The sequence below is a fragment of the Montipora capricornis genome, chromosome 7 (genome assembly GCF_036669925.1).
Source record: "Montipora capricornis isolate CH-2021 chromosome 7, ASM3666992v2, whole genome shotgun sequence".
Classification (NCBI taxonomy): domain Eukaryota; kingdom Metazoa; phylum Cnidaria; class Anthozoa; order Scleractinia; family Acroporidae; genus Montipora; species Montipora capricornis.
In genome coordinates, this window is record NC_090889.1 from 41169999 (window position 1) to 41184998 (window position 15000).

The 15000-nt window shown below is 38.4% G+C and overlaps 1 protein-coding gene across 1 annotated transcript in view; it reads left to right on the forward strand.

The window, feature by feature from the left end:
• The first annotated feature begins 2503 nt into the window (after positions 1-2503).
• Positions 2504-15000, forward strand: part of LOC138055980 (fibroblast growth factor receptor 1-A-like) — a 53475-nt gene continuing 40978 nt past the window's right edge. The window contains exons 1-7 of the mRNA XM_068901837.1: positions 2504-2739; positions 8524-8796; positions 9290-9562; positions 12013-12285; positions 12681-12953; positions 13575-13598; positions 14148-14231. Coding sequence (XP_068757938.1) covers positions 2526-2739; positions 8524-8796; positions 9290-9562; positions 12013-12285; positions 12681-12953; positions 13575-13598; positions 14148-14231 — 1414 coding nt within the window. The 5' untranslated portion in view covers positions 2504-2525. The remainder of the gene's footprint in view (positions 2740-8523; positions 8797-9289; positions 9563-12012; positions 12286-12680; positions 12954-13574; positions 13599-14147; positions 14232-15000) is intronic.

The window sequence follows — 15000 nt, forward strand, 5'->3', positions numbered from 1 at the left end:
GGGGCCGAGCGACTAGCCGGTTGCACACCTTCTGTGCACCCTCCCCCTAGATCCGCCCCTGCATTTCTGTATTCATACACTTATCCCTTCAGTCTCAACATTACAACATAGTAAGAGAACAGAAACTTTACTATGCACTTGTCGGTTCTCGAACTCGAACCCTCCAGATCTGTAGCCTGTGTCTTCATCACTACACTACAACGACGAACATGCTCAACCCGAACACAGTTGTTTTCATTATTTTCTTCTAAATAATAAGTCAATTGATATCCATGCAGAGGGGCATCTATAATAACCAAAAGTAATCCTAACCTGACCCTCATTTTTCTCTAGGCTTAATTTAGATTCCAAAAAGTGCAAATTCAACCTAGGTAAAATAAGGACCACCAATGTAACCTTCAGTCGGCGACAAAATTAGTTGTGACAGTTGCCAAAAGAGCACACTGGCAACTACACATTCATTGTTTGCAAAAACAAGTTGTCCAAAAAGTACTTTTCCGGGATACCGCTCCCTCCCTCCCCCCCCCCTCCTAATCAATGTTATACCGCTGTTGACAAGGCTCATAGAGAGGGAGCCATTTTCGCACCCAGCTTGAAATCGACTCTAAAGGATAAGAGTGTCTCAACAATTTTGACGCCGATTGTTGGTAAAAACGGATTCAACTTGAGAACGCATTTTACCGGCAACGTGGAAAATATGCCCGAAACCCTTTTTGGATGGCCACATCATTGAGGTTTTCTGTCAATTAACTCATACTTAACGCAATTTTAAGCAAGACAAAAAATCTGAAAACAAATTGTCCTTAAGGCAATATAATAAACTACATTTACACGCTGAAATTTTACGCTAGTGAGCCTTTGACGTCACGTTTTCCTGGATCCAGCCCTGTGAGGTCCAATCGGTCAGTTTTGAACGTGAACAACGGCCGACCTTGAAATCCAAAACTTGCACTAAAAGTAAACGGCCTGTGGATAAAAATCAAAACTCAAAATTTTGCCAGTCAGGTGTTAAGCAAACACAATCTCAAAATCTGAGAAAAAAAGAAGTGATTTTTTTTTATTTTTATCACAAGGGCACTTTAAGAGCTAAGAAAGAAACAGTGACGACTAAGATTTTAAACTCTGGTTTTACAGGCAATAAAGAAAATAATGACTTCAGAATGGAGATGACATAAAAATACACAGTTTGCAAACAGTGCAAAAAACGCAACAAGGACCCAGGGTGTCGTCTTAATTGTCGAAGGATGACAAAAAATAAGAAAAATGAATCAAAGGGTTGTTTAGGTTCCTCATACAATAAGCTGGAAATGAATGTCACTAGTTATCTTACCATAGTCATTTCTTTCCTTACAAGTTTTGGTATTCTTAGGGCTAGGCTAGTGGCATTTTTAGCATTAAAATTGTTATATTCTCGGATTCATTTTCTGATGAGGTGTTGTGAATTCGCAGAAATGCTAAATTATTAATAACAGAAAGGATTGACTGATCTATTCATGCCCATATTATTTTCAACCAATCAGCCAAAGAACTAGAAATTCACATTGAGAAAGCATTGCATAATTAGTTATCACTGAAAATTTGTGCCTAACACACCAAACAACTGGACTGTCCAACAGGACTGTCCCATTAATCTAAGAATTTGCCATCTAATGCTTCGCTGGTCTTCGTACCCAAGAGGCTTCAAGTTGGTGAGATGACTAATTTTAACAAGGTTTTTTACCATTTGAGGCCAATTTGTTTCTGACACGGTGCATTTCATAAGTTGATTCTAACGTTAAGATAACAAAGTTGAAACACTTCTGTCACCAAAGATCCCCATTTCTTCAAAATGGATAACTAAAAAAACTCAATCCATTCAAACACTTGGAAACAATAATGTAATATAGTAAAACCTCGCAAGTAAGAACCTATTTTGAAAACCTGTTAGCTTAAAATTAGTCAGTTAGACCCCCTCTAAACGAGAGCCTGTTGACCCTAAAATTTGAAACAGGTTCCTAAAATCTAAAAAAAATGTGTGCACTTTGGCAAGTAAGATCAATTGATTGATGTTCTGAAGATTCGTGTGATATTTGGATTTTACTTATTATACTAATTTTTATGTGATTTTTACAATTCTTTATTTAAATTTTATTTAAATTTTAAATAAGGGATAGGGAAAAACTGGCTGCTGCACCAGGGACGAAGGTCGAATAACACTAAACTATGTTATCTACTATGTGTTTCTTTTAATCCAGAAAATAAGAACCTATTTAAGAACCTAGATGGCCTAGATTTCTGTTACAGTGTAATTACCATTATGTAATAAGAACCTGTTCAGGCTAAATTGCAGAATGGAAGGTTCGTGCTCGCGGAATTGTACTGTATACCTATCCACAACATATCATCTAATCTGCATGGTGATACTTCTTAAATTGTGCTAGTTGAACACATATATATCACTTGACGATTGAGTCATTGTGTAATGTTTATATTTTTCTTTTTCTCTAGCTCCTCCTAAGCTGGATGCTTCTCTTAAAAGAGACTCTATGCCCGTGTTGTTGCACTCTACATTACAATTAAAATGTATTGAGAGAGGAGACCCAGAACCAAACGTGACCTGGACTAACAATGGAACGCAATTGTCCAATAACAACACTTTTGTCATCACTAATGTGACTTTCAAAGATGCCGGCCAATATGGATGTGTTGCAATGAACAGGGCAGGAAATATAAGCGGCAACATTTGGATTGACGTAGTAGGTAAGTCAGCTAAATCACAAGGCACCCAAAGAAACTGTGTGACTATTTGAATATTTAACTGTAACATAAATTAAAATGGTCTTGAATTGTAACACATGTAATCAAATCAATCTACTTTACATGAAATGTCATCGATTGAGCAACAACAAGAATAGCATACAGTCGTACATTTAATTAATTATTACGATCTTACAAACGATGTTATAACAGGGCTGGAGCATATAAAGTAACTTCGACTCTGTAAAGTCACTGGAAGCATCCTTTAAGTAAGAGCGATTACATAATCTTGCCATTTTGGTGAAGTCCAAATTGCCATACCCCTTCGTTTTGCATTAATTTTCAGTGAAATGTGAGATGACATTGTTTCCTCGTAAAATGTGATTTTGTCAATTAACATAAGCCGTGATTTTTGAGAATACTTATCCGTGAAATGAGAATCGGGTGTTTAATTCTCCGTGAACTGTGACGTGATCTTGCTTCATGGTTTTGTTTGTTTGTTTGTTTTTATATTTATTTTTTGGGAGTAGGAGCCCGAGAAATTATAACAATGGACTATAAATATAACTCAGCAGAGCAAGGTAAAACAACTACATCTGGATTGCAAGATTTACTGGAACGTGAGCTTTCGACACATGACCTCGCTAGCCTTGACAGAGGGTCTCAATGGGATTAAGCGTGAGCCGTGAAAAATCGAAAAATGTTAACCGTTAAGCGTGAAAACGACCAAATAATAAACCTTGGGATAGGTAGTATTTTGAAATATTTAGTCTTAAGAGACTTCCGAGCACTCCATACCGTTTTAACTTTCTTACCCCTACGTCCTCTAGTACTAGTAATAACCAGATTGAAGAATACGAAAGTGACTCAGATAAAGGCGTTGGAGTTGACGAAGCAGAAGACAAGGTTTGGAAGACAAGCCAAGGCCTCAGCAAAGTTTGACGAGTGAACAACACAAACTCATGAGCCACCTTGTGATAATCAATGATTTAAACTATCCAGTTATATGTCTACTGAAGCCTTCTAGTAACTAACAGACAGGACGTTTCCTTGTTTTTCACATAAGTTAACCATGACGGAAAAAAGATCTCCGTTGGCGGAGAAAAGACAAATTATTTAACCGTTAGCCGTAAAAGCTACACCCCCCCCCCCCCACCCTCCCCCCACCGCCGCAATTAAGACCCTCTTGACAGCTTTTTTGGTCAATAAACACGGCGAAAACAAGCTCGGAAATCGTCTCAGAAGGTCGCGAGGCTCTTCCCAATGAGTTTCTCTATGGCAGACGGCTCTTTTTTTTTTTTCTTCGTGAATCGTGAAATGGTCATTTAATTGTCTGTGAAATGTGAAACAGCCATTTTATTTTCCGTAGGTTTGAAACGCTATTACTGCAAAAAGATTGCCATGCTTGGATAAAGCCTTGCACAACATCCTCAACCAAATTCGTGGGTTTTATACATATTCATATACATACGTTTATTTTACGTCCCCGTAGGGCTTTGCAGTGAAACATATAACAAGATAAAAATAATAGAACACAGAATAAAATTAGTACTACATAAGTAAAAGTTAAGAATTCAGACATTTAAATCAAATACAAACTGATGATTAAACTATTTCATAGCTGGGTATTTAAGGCAGCTGTAATACACCTTATTCCAAAATGGCCGCCATTTTAGTGTTCTTTTGTTTCCATGCAAATTGGCCCTTACGGCATCGTTCAAGGTTAAATTTTCTTTTGAATTTTACGTTTGAAAGCGAGGCCATAAGAGCCAATTTGCATAAAAACAAAAGAATACTAAAGGGGCGGCCATTTTGGAATAAGGTGTGAGCGCTGATCAATTAGAAACTTCAACAATCCTCTCCCCCCTCCCCCCTCAAGTTACCCTGACGTTAACCTGACACTTACGCTTTAGACTTTATATTCTTTCTAACGTTTTGTATCTCACTCGAATATGTAATCTATTTTTGTCACTAAATCATAATTAATTATGCATGTTTTGCCTTGTTGTTATACAGTCCTAATGGTTTTTCAAATATTCTGTAACTGACGACGATGTTCGGAACATCAAAACATGTCTTATAAATCAAAATGTCGTAATCTTCTTACAAATTAATCAAGTCGGGAAATTTCAATAAGCAAGTCTAAGGTTCTGCAAATCCAAAACAAGGCGAAGGTTGTTTAACGAGAGTACTGTATTCTTATCAACAACAGAGCCTGGAGCGTTCACGACTGCATGAATTTTAAATTGTTCAGTTTCGGTTGATTACCTCTAACAGAACATAGAGCTTTCGCAATGAAATGGGGTGGGAAAACGTACCATACTGTATTCACTCTATAGTATGACAAAGACGAATTACACAGCCAAAATTCGTTTGAAGACAACTTTTGAAGACCTTTTTTTGCAAGGCAATCGCTCACAAATGCTATATGTGTTCCTTTAAACTCTTCCATCTCGTCCAAACACGTGTTTAAAGCTGTTAGTGACTGCGGTGCCCGAAAAAAATCATTTGAAACCTGACACTTCCGGTTCAATTTCCCCCACCCCACAGGGGCAAAGGTCAAATTTCCCACCCCCGGGAAAACCTCACCCGTCAAATGCCGGGGTTTGCAGGGGGTGGACGGGGGAGGGGATGGTGAATTTTCGATTTGATTGGCTCATAATCTGCAATCTGTAATCTTATAAGTTCAGCTTGCTGTCCATTAGGAGTTATTAAGGTAACGATCGACTTAACGTAATATTCTGCGGTAGAGCGTTTCAAAGAGATACTACTCTATAATAAAAGGCTCTTTGGCTAGTTGTAGTTCTAAGTAAAGAAATATTTAACAGCTGTGAGTTTGTAGTTGTACAGTTGATATAAATGAGCGCTTAATTAATTAATGAACTGATCAGATAAATACTACGGAACGAGGCAATTCATGAATTTGAATGCCATAATTGAATCGCCGTAGAACAAGTAGAAATTAGATTAGATTACAATAAGTTTCTGTTTCTTGACGGATTTCCTTACGACCTACAGCGCTCACCAATCGCGCAACATAAACGCCTCTTTTAAGGGCCACTACATCTGTAAAAGAGATGACCAATACAAAACTACCTAAAAATCTCACGTCCAGTCTTCTCTAGCCACCGAATGAACTGTCTCTAAACGAAATTATGTTACACCAATTCCAAACCATTCGTGTTAATCGCTAAAAACCTGACAATCAATCTAGTCCACAGCAGCACTTCTGAATATCCAGGTGGTTCGGCCTTAAGACTATCCGTGCCACATAATAACAAATAATGGAAAATACCTCGAGCACATAAAGCAACAAAAAGACAATCGTTTTTGTTGGTGAAACCCAGCTCAGAATTTGGCGTGGACATTTTATTCACTTAACTATAGCTGTGATAATTTGGGTTGAAGCCCGATTTTCATATAAATCGGTGAGTTCCACGATAGTTTTGTTTTATGGTAAGCATTAACTTTAAAACGGCTTCCCAACACATTCGAAAGTAATTATACGAAAGAAGTGAAAAAAATGTAAGTGACTATAAAAATTTCAGCAGAGACTATAAAAAACGAAGAGTATTGACAAAAATTCAACGAAATCGTAACCAATTTAGGTGTGGTTGATTCACGTTATTGTTGTAGTCTATTCGCACACAAGTTAACGAACGGTATCATCTACGTTGCAAGTAAAATCCGTTCTCAGGGTGAATCCGTTTTATTTACGTTAAATTGGTGATCCTCATTTTAATCTAGGTTGAATACGCACTCTACCTAATCAACCCCCTATAAAAAGTTGAAAACACCTATACCTTCACTTAAGTTCTGTCTTACTCATCTCACCTCATCTTCTTAATGTTTCGTATCATCTTATCGGTTTCTGTATTCATACACTTACCCATTCAGTCTCAACATTGCAGCATAGTAAGGGAACAAAGAACTGTACTATGCACTTACCGGTACTCCGCGAACTCGGACCTTCCAGATCCATAGTCCTGCGTCTTCACTACTACACTACAATGGCGAACATTCTCAATCTAATACAGTTCTTTTCATTATTTACGTTTGCATAATAAGTCATTTGATATTCATGTATAATAACCAAAACTAATCCTAACCTGCCCCTAATTTTTCTCTTACTGCAAAAAAATAGTTTCTTCAATTCATCTGATTGCGTATTCAACCTAGGTGAAATGAGGATCACCAATTTAGCCTTAAGTTAAAGCGGATTTAACCTGAGAACGGAGTTTACCGGCAACGTGTACACCTTTTGACCGTGCCATTTAGTGTTCACAGACATGTTAACAATGAAATCCACAGCGTATGTGGGTCCTATTCAAGGATTTTTGTTTTTTCACGCCGGTGTTTGCAGACTATACAATTTATCTGAGAACAAAGCATAAACATTTGACTCGATTTGCGTTAATTGTTGGTTTCAGTTTACAGTGTCCCCAATTAGTGCTCCAGCGCTAGAACGATTTGACACTTAAATAAAGTTCCTTTCCTTTTTCCTTTCCGCAGTGAAACTAATGGCTTGAATCAGATTGTGTACTGTTTACATGTCCTAAAGCCCACTACAGAGACCCTTACTAATAGGCCTATCATGGTCTACACAATCATGTGTCCATGGAGATATAGCCTCAGGACCGATCGCATTTTCCTCAGTCTCCTGCGGTTAACAGTTAAATTACAGTAAAACCGGTTGTTCGTTTGCGCGCCACTTTGCAATATTGTCACGCAATGTTGCGTTTTTGATTGGCACTTTGCTCCGAGCAAGTTGAGGGTTTAAGTTTGCCAACGTATGCACAGTTGAAGTCCAATGGTATGCCTCGAACTGTAATTATATTGTGAACCTTCGCCATAGTTGGTTTGGAATTGATTACTTTAATATTTTGGAAGGCCCGTCAAATGGATTTGAAATGATTAATTTCTCCGAAGAAAGTTTACGCGTGGAATCCAGTAGTGGTGAACGAAGATGTTGTTGTATGGACTTTTACCACGGACTTTTTGAGAAAAACCAGTTGCGCTTAATGCTAAGAAATCGTGTTGTTGAATTGATATTTCATTCCCCTTACAGTCCTGAATTTAATTCTTGTGAGCTTTGTTCCAGGTCGATGAAGGCATATTTGAGACAACACGAACCGTTTTCCCAGACCTTGCGGTAATTCAAGGTTTGCAAACAATCACACAAGCGATACATTGTGGATTTGTCATTTAAGAATTAATTTTTGCACAGCCTCGCGAATCCGACCCAATGTAGAGTTATTATGCCGTAAATTTATATTGTAATAAATGGAGATCAAAGTTGTTTTGAACGGGTACAAATACCTGACTCTGCATGGGAACGTAAAGAGTTGGCAGCAAGTTGAAATTTGAACTTGCAACTTCCTCGGAGCAAACTCAAATGGACAACCGGTTTTACTGTAAATCGACAAATCTTTGGCCAAGCCAAGTAGCCGCCTAGATATGCACACGAACCTCCAAGAAAAGAAACAGGTGTTACTATTGTTGACACTTTACTTACTTTAATTTGTGGAAATCAAAGCAGTTTTTTTTTTCCTAGTACGGAACCTGAAAACTTGAGTTAACTCGAGCTGGGTGGATATGAATGACATGATAAAAGCTCACTCTGCTCTTTGCATGCATAATCAACAGCCAATTCTTCCATCTCAATGCACCCTTGTAGTGAATTATGCTAACTACATGTGGATTTGTAAGGAGATCATTTTACATATCAAAGTATCACCTCAGTGGTTTTTCGTATTCAATAACCTAGATTTACTTGTCTTAAAATAGTCTATCCTGTGGTTGATGTCTATCCAAGAAACCAAACAGTTCCTGAGGGAAAAACAACCAACATCAGTTGCAAAGCCAAAGGAGTGCCACTTCCAAAATTATCTTGGAAATTTGATGAGGGAGAGCTTCCCCCAACTGCTGTCATTATGAATACTTCGGACGGCTCTTTACTTCAGTTACCAAATACTACAAAAAGGATGGAGGGAAGGTATAAGTGTAAGGCTACAAACAAGGCCGGTGAAGAACATTCCACGTCTACTCTTCATGTGTTAGGTTCGTATCGATCACAAGTTGTGAAAAGCGTTTTCAATAAATCACAAGCTGACACATTGTTTTGAGCCCAAGCATTTTTTTTTTCATAAACAACCAAACTGACTTTCTGACTTTCTTTATAATGGTAGTTCGAATCCATGAAAATGGTGGTTTTGATGCAATTATGTATGCTGTTCGGAACTAGTTGGCTATTGAATTTTCAAGTTTTATGAGCTTTAATTCGTCGTCTTTTAATTTTTTTCCCTTACTACGACCAAAAATGTAGAAGGTGTTGATGCAGGCAAAGTTATAAACGCATAAGAGCTTTCTGTGGTCGACTAGAATCTTGGCTATATAAAATGGTTCAATTGCTACAACAAAAATGTGAATGCAGTCTTCCTTCAATGTTATTGCAACAGAATTAATCACAGTATTGTTCTCACTGGCGTTTATGTTCGAGATGTAACAACATACTATAAATCAAAGCATGCATAATATTGCATTTGATCTACAGAAAAGCCGACTGTCGTGATCTCTGGAGAGTCCTGCCAAACAAGAATGGAAGGTGACAAACTTAATCTGACTTGCCTGGCCAGAGTCCCAACATCGAAAATAAGATGGACAATAAAAACTGTTTCTAGGGGTAAAATGGCTAACATTACTAAGAATGGGGACAGGAGCATCCTCATTATCGAGAGAGTCAAGGTTTCTGACAGTGGTGAATATATGTGCGAAGCCAACAATGCAGCAGGCTTTGCATCCTCGTCAGTTAATGTCGAAGTAAGAGGTACGTAATATTGAAGTTGTTATTGATTAAGAGAGTCCAGTTTGAAAATTTCTACATTATACAAGACAGGGGAACCCATTGAAAATTACTTGCGAAATGTATAATAATGCGTTGATCAAATAGAAACTTTCACATCCCCCGATCCCCCCGGGCAAACCCCGGTCATTTGACTATTACCTGTGCCCGGGAAGTGGGGAATATGACGGGTAAGGCCTCCCTGGAGGTGGGAAATTCGGCCCTTGCCTGGGTGGGGTGGGGAAAATTGAACCGAAAGTTACAGCTTTCAGATGATTTTTTTTTTCCGGCTCCCGAAGTCGCTAACAGCTATAAAAACGTGTTTGAAAGAGATGGAAGAGTTTAGCGGCTGTCCTAAAAATCTAATATATGATACATTGTCTGAAGTAAATTTTGAGGGGAATGCAATATGCATTGAGAAAAAAACAAGAAAGACTCACGAGAGAATAATACCCGCTTTGTCACAACTTATTATCCAGCAGTAAAATATCTTAAATATTTGATGAAATAAGTAATTATACAAGTTTAATACACGATCAGCCAATGCTGAAAAATATTTATAAAACGCCTCGTATCCCACTTACTCGGAAGAGCAAAGCTTTGGCGGGACATATTACAGCGTGGCAACCGCAAAGACCCACAGGGAAGTCAGAGCAGGTCTGTCATGATCTTCTCTCTGACATGAACTAAATAACGTTTCAAGCCATTTTTAATAGTTTGAATATTGAAGTTGTGTTTTTGTAGTAATTCAAGTCTGGTAAAATGCCATCATCATATAAAGGGTCACGAAACATGTGTTGGCATGTTTATACAAGAGCGTTACTACAGATGGTTTTCACTCACGTGACTTGGCGGCCATATTGGTGTACAAAACAATACAAAATGTAGCATGGAATATGCATAAAAACAGAGTTTGGTTCCCAACGAAGAGAACGTCTATTGTTCTTGTACACCAACATGGCCGCTGTGACGTCACGTGAAAACGATCTATAGACGACAGGAGCCGACGACGATTGTTCTTTAGGAAGGGCATTTGACAGATAAATCCGATGATAGGATACGGCATTTGAACACTATTTTGGCCCGAAGGGGCGAGAACTTGAACGATACAATCTTCAAAAGTTCAAATGCCCTGGGTTTGCCCTGGGAGGGGGAGGGGGGGACGAAAGGTGGAGATGTTGAAGTTTCGAGTTGATCGGCTCCTAATAGGCAAAACACGTACAAGGAAACGCTAATAAACCTCTTTTTTTAAGTTTTTTTAAATTTTTTGTGAGGAAAAAGGTGTTCGCACTCCCAGCCAGCAAAGAACCTCGTGGATTTAAACTGCTCATCAAACTGGTCAAAACAGAGTTTTTTTTTCCAACATGGGATAAGTTGAACGAGCGGCAAGCTTCTCGTGAACCAGTTCTTCTCCAGTCTCCGCCAGTTTCTGTTCTAATCCAACCAGCACAGGTTGAGACAGTATGAAAATTGATAACTTGCCAGCGAGCTCAATTTCCAGTGCGGAACAGATATTTTGCGGAACACATTCGTTGGGTGTCCCCTGATACCAGGCAGTTTTTATACTGTATATTCACAGTGAACAGTCATTGGTTAAGGCTCTGTTGAAGAGCAACAATTACGTAGATAAAGGAAGGTGTCAACAGTTTCCAAAAGTACAAAAGGAAACTTAACAAAGGCAACAACAAATGCGTTATCGTTCGTGAAGTTATCATTCTGGAGGGATCTGGAAGAGCTGAAATTTGAACCTCTTTGCATTACGCTTTCATGATTCCTCTCAAGGGGTTAAAGTTTTATTGCATTGGAAGTGTTAAACCTACATCCAGTGCACACTATTAAATAATTTGAAATAATCAGAATGTCATAAAACGTCTTTTTCGTGAACAGAATTCTGGTCATTAGGTTTTGATTTTCTAACCATGGAATTTTGTTAATCGGGACATAAATCAAGTAAACAGCACTCGGTAGTGAAACTACCTTGTCTTGAAGCAGATTGTTTACTGTTTACATGTCCTAAAGACCACTGAAAATTTCCATACTAATGGGCCCCACATGGTCTACACAATCATATGTCCATGGAGATATAACCTCAGGGTGAATCGCATTCTAAACTCCTGCGGTTAACAGCAAGTTACTGTTGTTTAGACGTGTACTAGCACTTGGATGCTTTGACTAGTGGAAGTCAAAGCAGTTTTATTGCTTGTAGAGAACATAAAGGCTTCATTCCACTCGAGCTGGTTGGACATGGGTGATATGGCAAAAGCCCACTCTGTTCTAAGCGAGCACAACAACAGCCAATTCTGCCATCTCAATGCACGCTTGTATTGAATTATGCTAAGTACATGTAAATTAGCAAGGAGATCAGTTTACATGTCAAGGAATCAATTCAGTGGTTTTTCGTATATAATAACCTAGATTGACTTTTCTTGAAATAGTCTATCCTGTGGTTGATGTCTATCCAAGAAACCAAACAGTTCCTGAGGGAAAAACAACCAACATCAGTTGCAAAGCCAAAGGAGTGCCACTTCCAAAATTATCCTGGAAATTTGATCAGGGAGAGCTTCCCCCAACTACTGTCGTTATGAATACTTCTGACGGGTCTCTACTCCAGTTACCAAATACCACAAAGAGCATGAAGGGGAGGTATAAGTGTAAGGCTACAAACAAGGCCGGTGAAGAACATTCCACGTCTACTCTTCATGTGTTAGGTTTGTGTCGATTACAAGTTGTAAATAGCGTTTTCAAGAAATCCAGGTTGACACATTAGTTTTAAGCCCACGGACTTTTTTTTAATAAACAACCAACATGACTTCTGAATGATTTGCATGCTTTTACCCTGAAGTATCTGTGCAATCATGTTATAAGCTTGAAAAAAGTCCTGCTTATTTTTTGGCTTTACTGCAACCAAAAATGTAAAACTTGTTGACCCAGGCATAGATATAAACTGATGCATAGCCGACTGAAATCTCGGCTACATAAGATCGTTCAACTGCTACAACAGAAAGGTGAATACAGTGTTTCATTAATTGCAACATATGACCAGTTCGAGATGTAACAACACACTTTAAATCAAAGCATGCATTATGTTGTATTTCATCTTTAGAAAAGCCAACTGTCGTGATCTCTGGAGAGTCTTACCAAAGGAAACTGGAAGGTGACAGGCTTACTCTGACTTGCAAGACCAAAGACCCAACATCACAAATAAGATGGAAAATGAACACTGATTTTAGGGGTAAAAACGCCAACATTACTAAGAATGGGGACAGGAGTATCCTCATTATCGAGAGTGTCAAGGTTTCTGACAGTGGTAAATATATTTGCGAAGCCAAAAATGCAGCAGGCACTGCAGCGTCGTCTGTTGAAGTAGAAGTTAGAGGTATGTAATATGGAAGTTGATATTGATTTAGAGAGTATAGTTTGATAATTTCTACATTGTACAAGACATTTAAACAAAAAAAACCATTACGCGACGATGGACTGTGTATTCAAAGTCAACAGTCAATGGGTAAGGCTCTGTTGAAAATAAATAATTACGCACGTTACAGATAAACGAGGGTGTCAACAGTTTCCAAAAGTGAAAAAGGGAGCTTAAGAAAAGAAACCATAATATGAATATTTGTCATTGTTCGTGAAGCTTTCGTTCAGTCCTTTACTTCACCATGGCTTGATTGGCAGCTGTTTTGTGATTGAAAGGAGTTAAAAATTGGTTCTAAGACAGGGAGAAGGCAGTGTAGGCTACATATAAACTCCCACAGTCGTAGAGTCGTACAGTCGTGAGATCAACACTAATCAATAGCGTACGCATACTTGCACAACAACTGTGAGATCAACACTAAACAATAACTTACGGTGATTTGAATCGAAAATAAATTTAAAGCGAAATAAATTTAAAGTGAAAGCCGATTTAAAAATACTGCAAGCAAAGTTGTGTCTGTGAAATCTGTTGTTTCAATGAAAATTATCCTCTATTTTTTTTTCTCAATTCTTTACACCATAGCTTTGCAAGTACATATACAAGCAGGTAGGTTGACATGTGTGTTTTCTCTTCTATTGTGAAGTTCTCTACTCCTCTGTCCCCTTTCGGGGGCACCCAACGGAGGTGTTCCTCAAAGTATGAGTTCCGCAGGTGTGTATTGTGTATCTGCTCAAAAAAACTGTTTGGGAAATTGCATGGAAAAATATTTTTGTTTTACTGGCGAATTGTTTTCAGTGTGCTCGTGCTCTAGTTCTGAGGGCTATTTGTAGTCAATGTGCCCTTCCCCTATTTCCACGTCCATTTTGGCGAACGATGCATTCGAATATTGTTAATATGCTTGCTGCCTGGGAAACATCCGCCCAGCCGTGCTGGCAAACGGCAGTCTCGATGTTATGGAAATTGTTGACTATTTTGGAGTTACACTCCTAAGGCAGTAGGATATTCCATCTCATGGAAAATTGGGAAACAAATTGCTGCTCTTTTTGCAATCTGAATTCGCTTTTCTAGAGAATTTGGAATTTTCTTACCATGTCAATTTTTTTCTTATGTTTTACCATAAGTTGAAATAAAGAACTTTCATGTTTACCTCTACAGAGTGGTACTATATTGTCGGCCCAGTATCTGCTGTTGCAGTAACAGCATTCATCGCTTGGCACCTTTGCAAACGACGCACAAGGGGTAAATGTAAAAGCCTGCATAGTTACATTTTTATTCTTAATTCTAAAGGAATTAAAAACGTCATACACAGAGAAATGTTGTTATAAATAGCAACAGAACTATGAAGATGCAATACCCCATGTTTCTGGAGAATGTACTTCATATAGAAATATTCATGTACATTCTGATATAAATTTGTTTCATGGGGGAAATATCTACTTACCAGTGACTCAGGAATACTGAAAAAAAAAAAAAAAAAAAAAAAAAAAGATCAAAGTGCTCCAAAACAGGACTCGTGAACTTTTACTATTACTAGCTCGGATTGCGACCAATCGGAAGGTTACAGGGACGTCACTTGTAGAGCACTCCGACTTTTGTGAGTTTTCCTGAGTCATTACTGTACTTATAAGTCAATCTCTTTAGCATTGAACAAAGCCGTAAAATTCCGGTTATAAGCCCAAGGCTTATACAACTTCGTAAGGGGTTTTGGGCGGGGTTGTAAACGGAGGAGCTTATATCCGGAGGGGGGGAGCTTATAAGCGGAATAAAAGAAACCTTTCGAAATTAAGCGCCGGGGGGGGGGGGGATTATAACCGGAATTTTACGGTAATTACAACAATACGATTGTGTTACTGGAATTTATCAGCACACATTCATGCACCTCTTTTTAGGCTACTGTGCTAGGTGGTTGCAAGGTTAATAGTCTTTCCCCTACAGGGTCTAAATACTCATAAATCCAATAAGAAGAAAAAAGAAAAAGACTCCCATTCTACGATACATGATAAGCAAT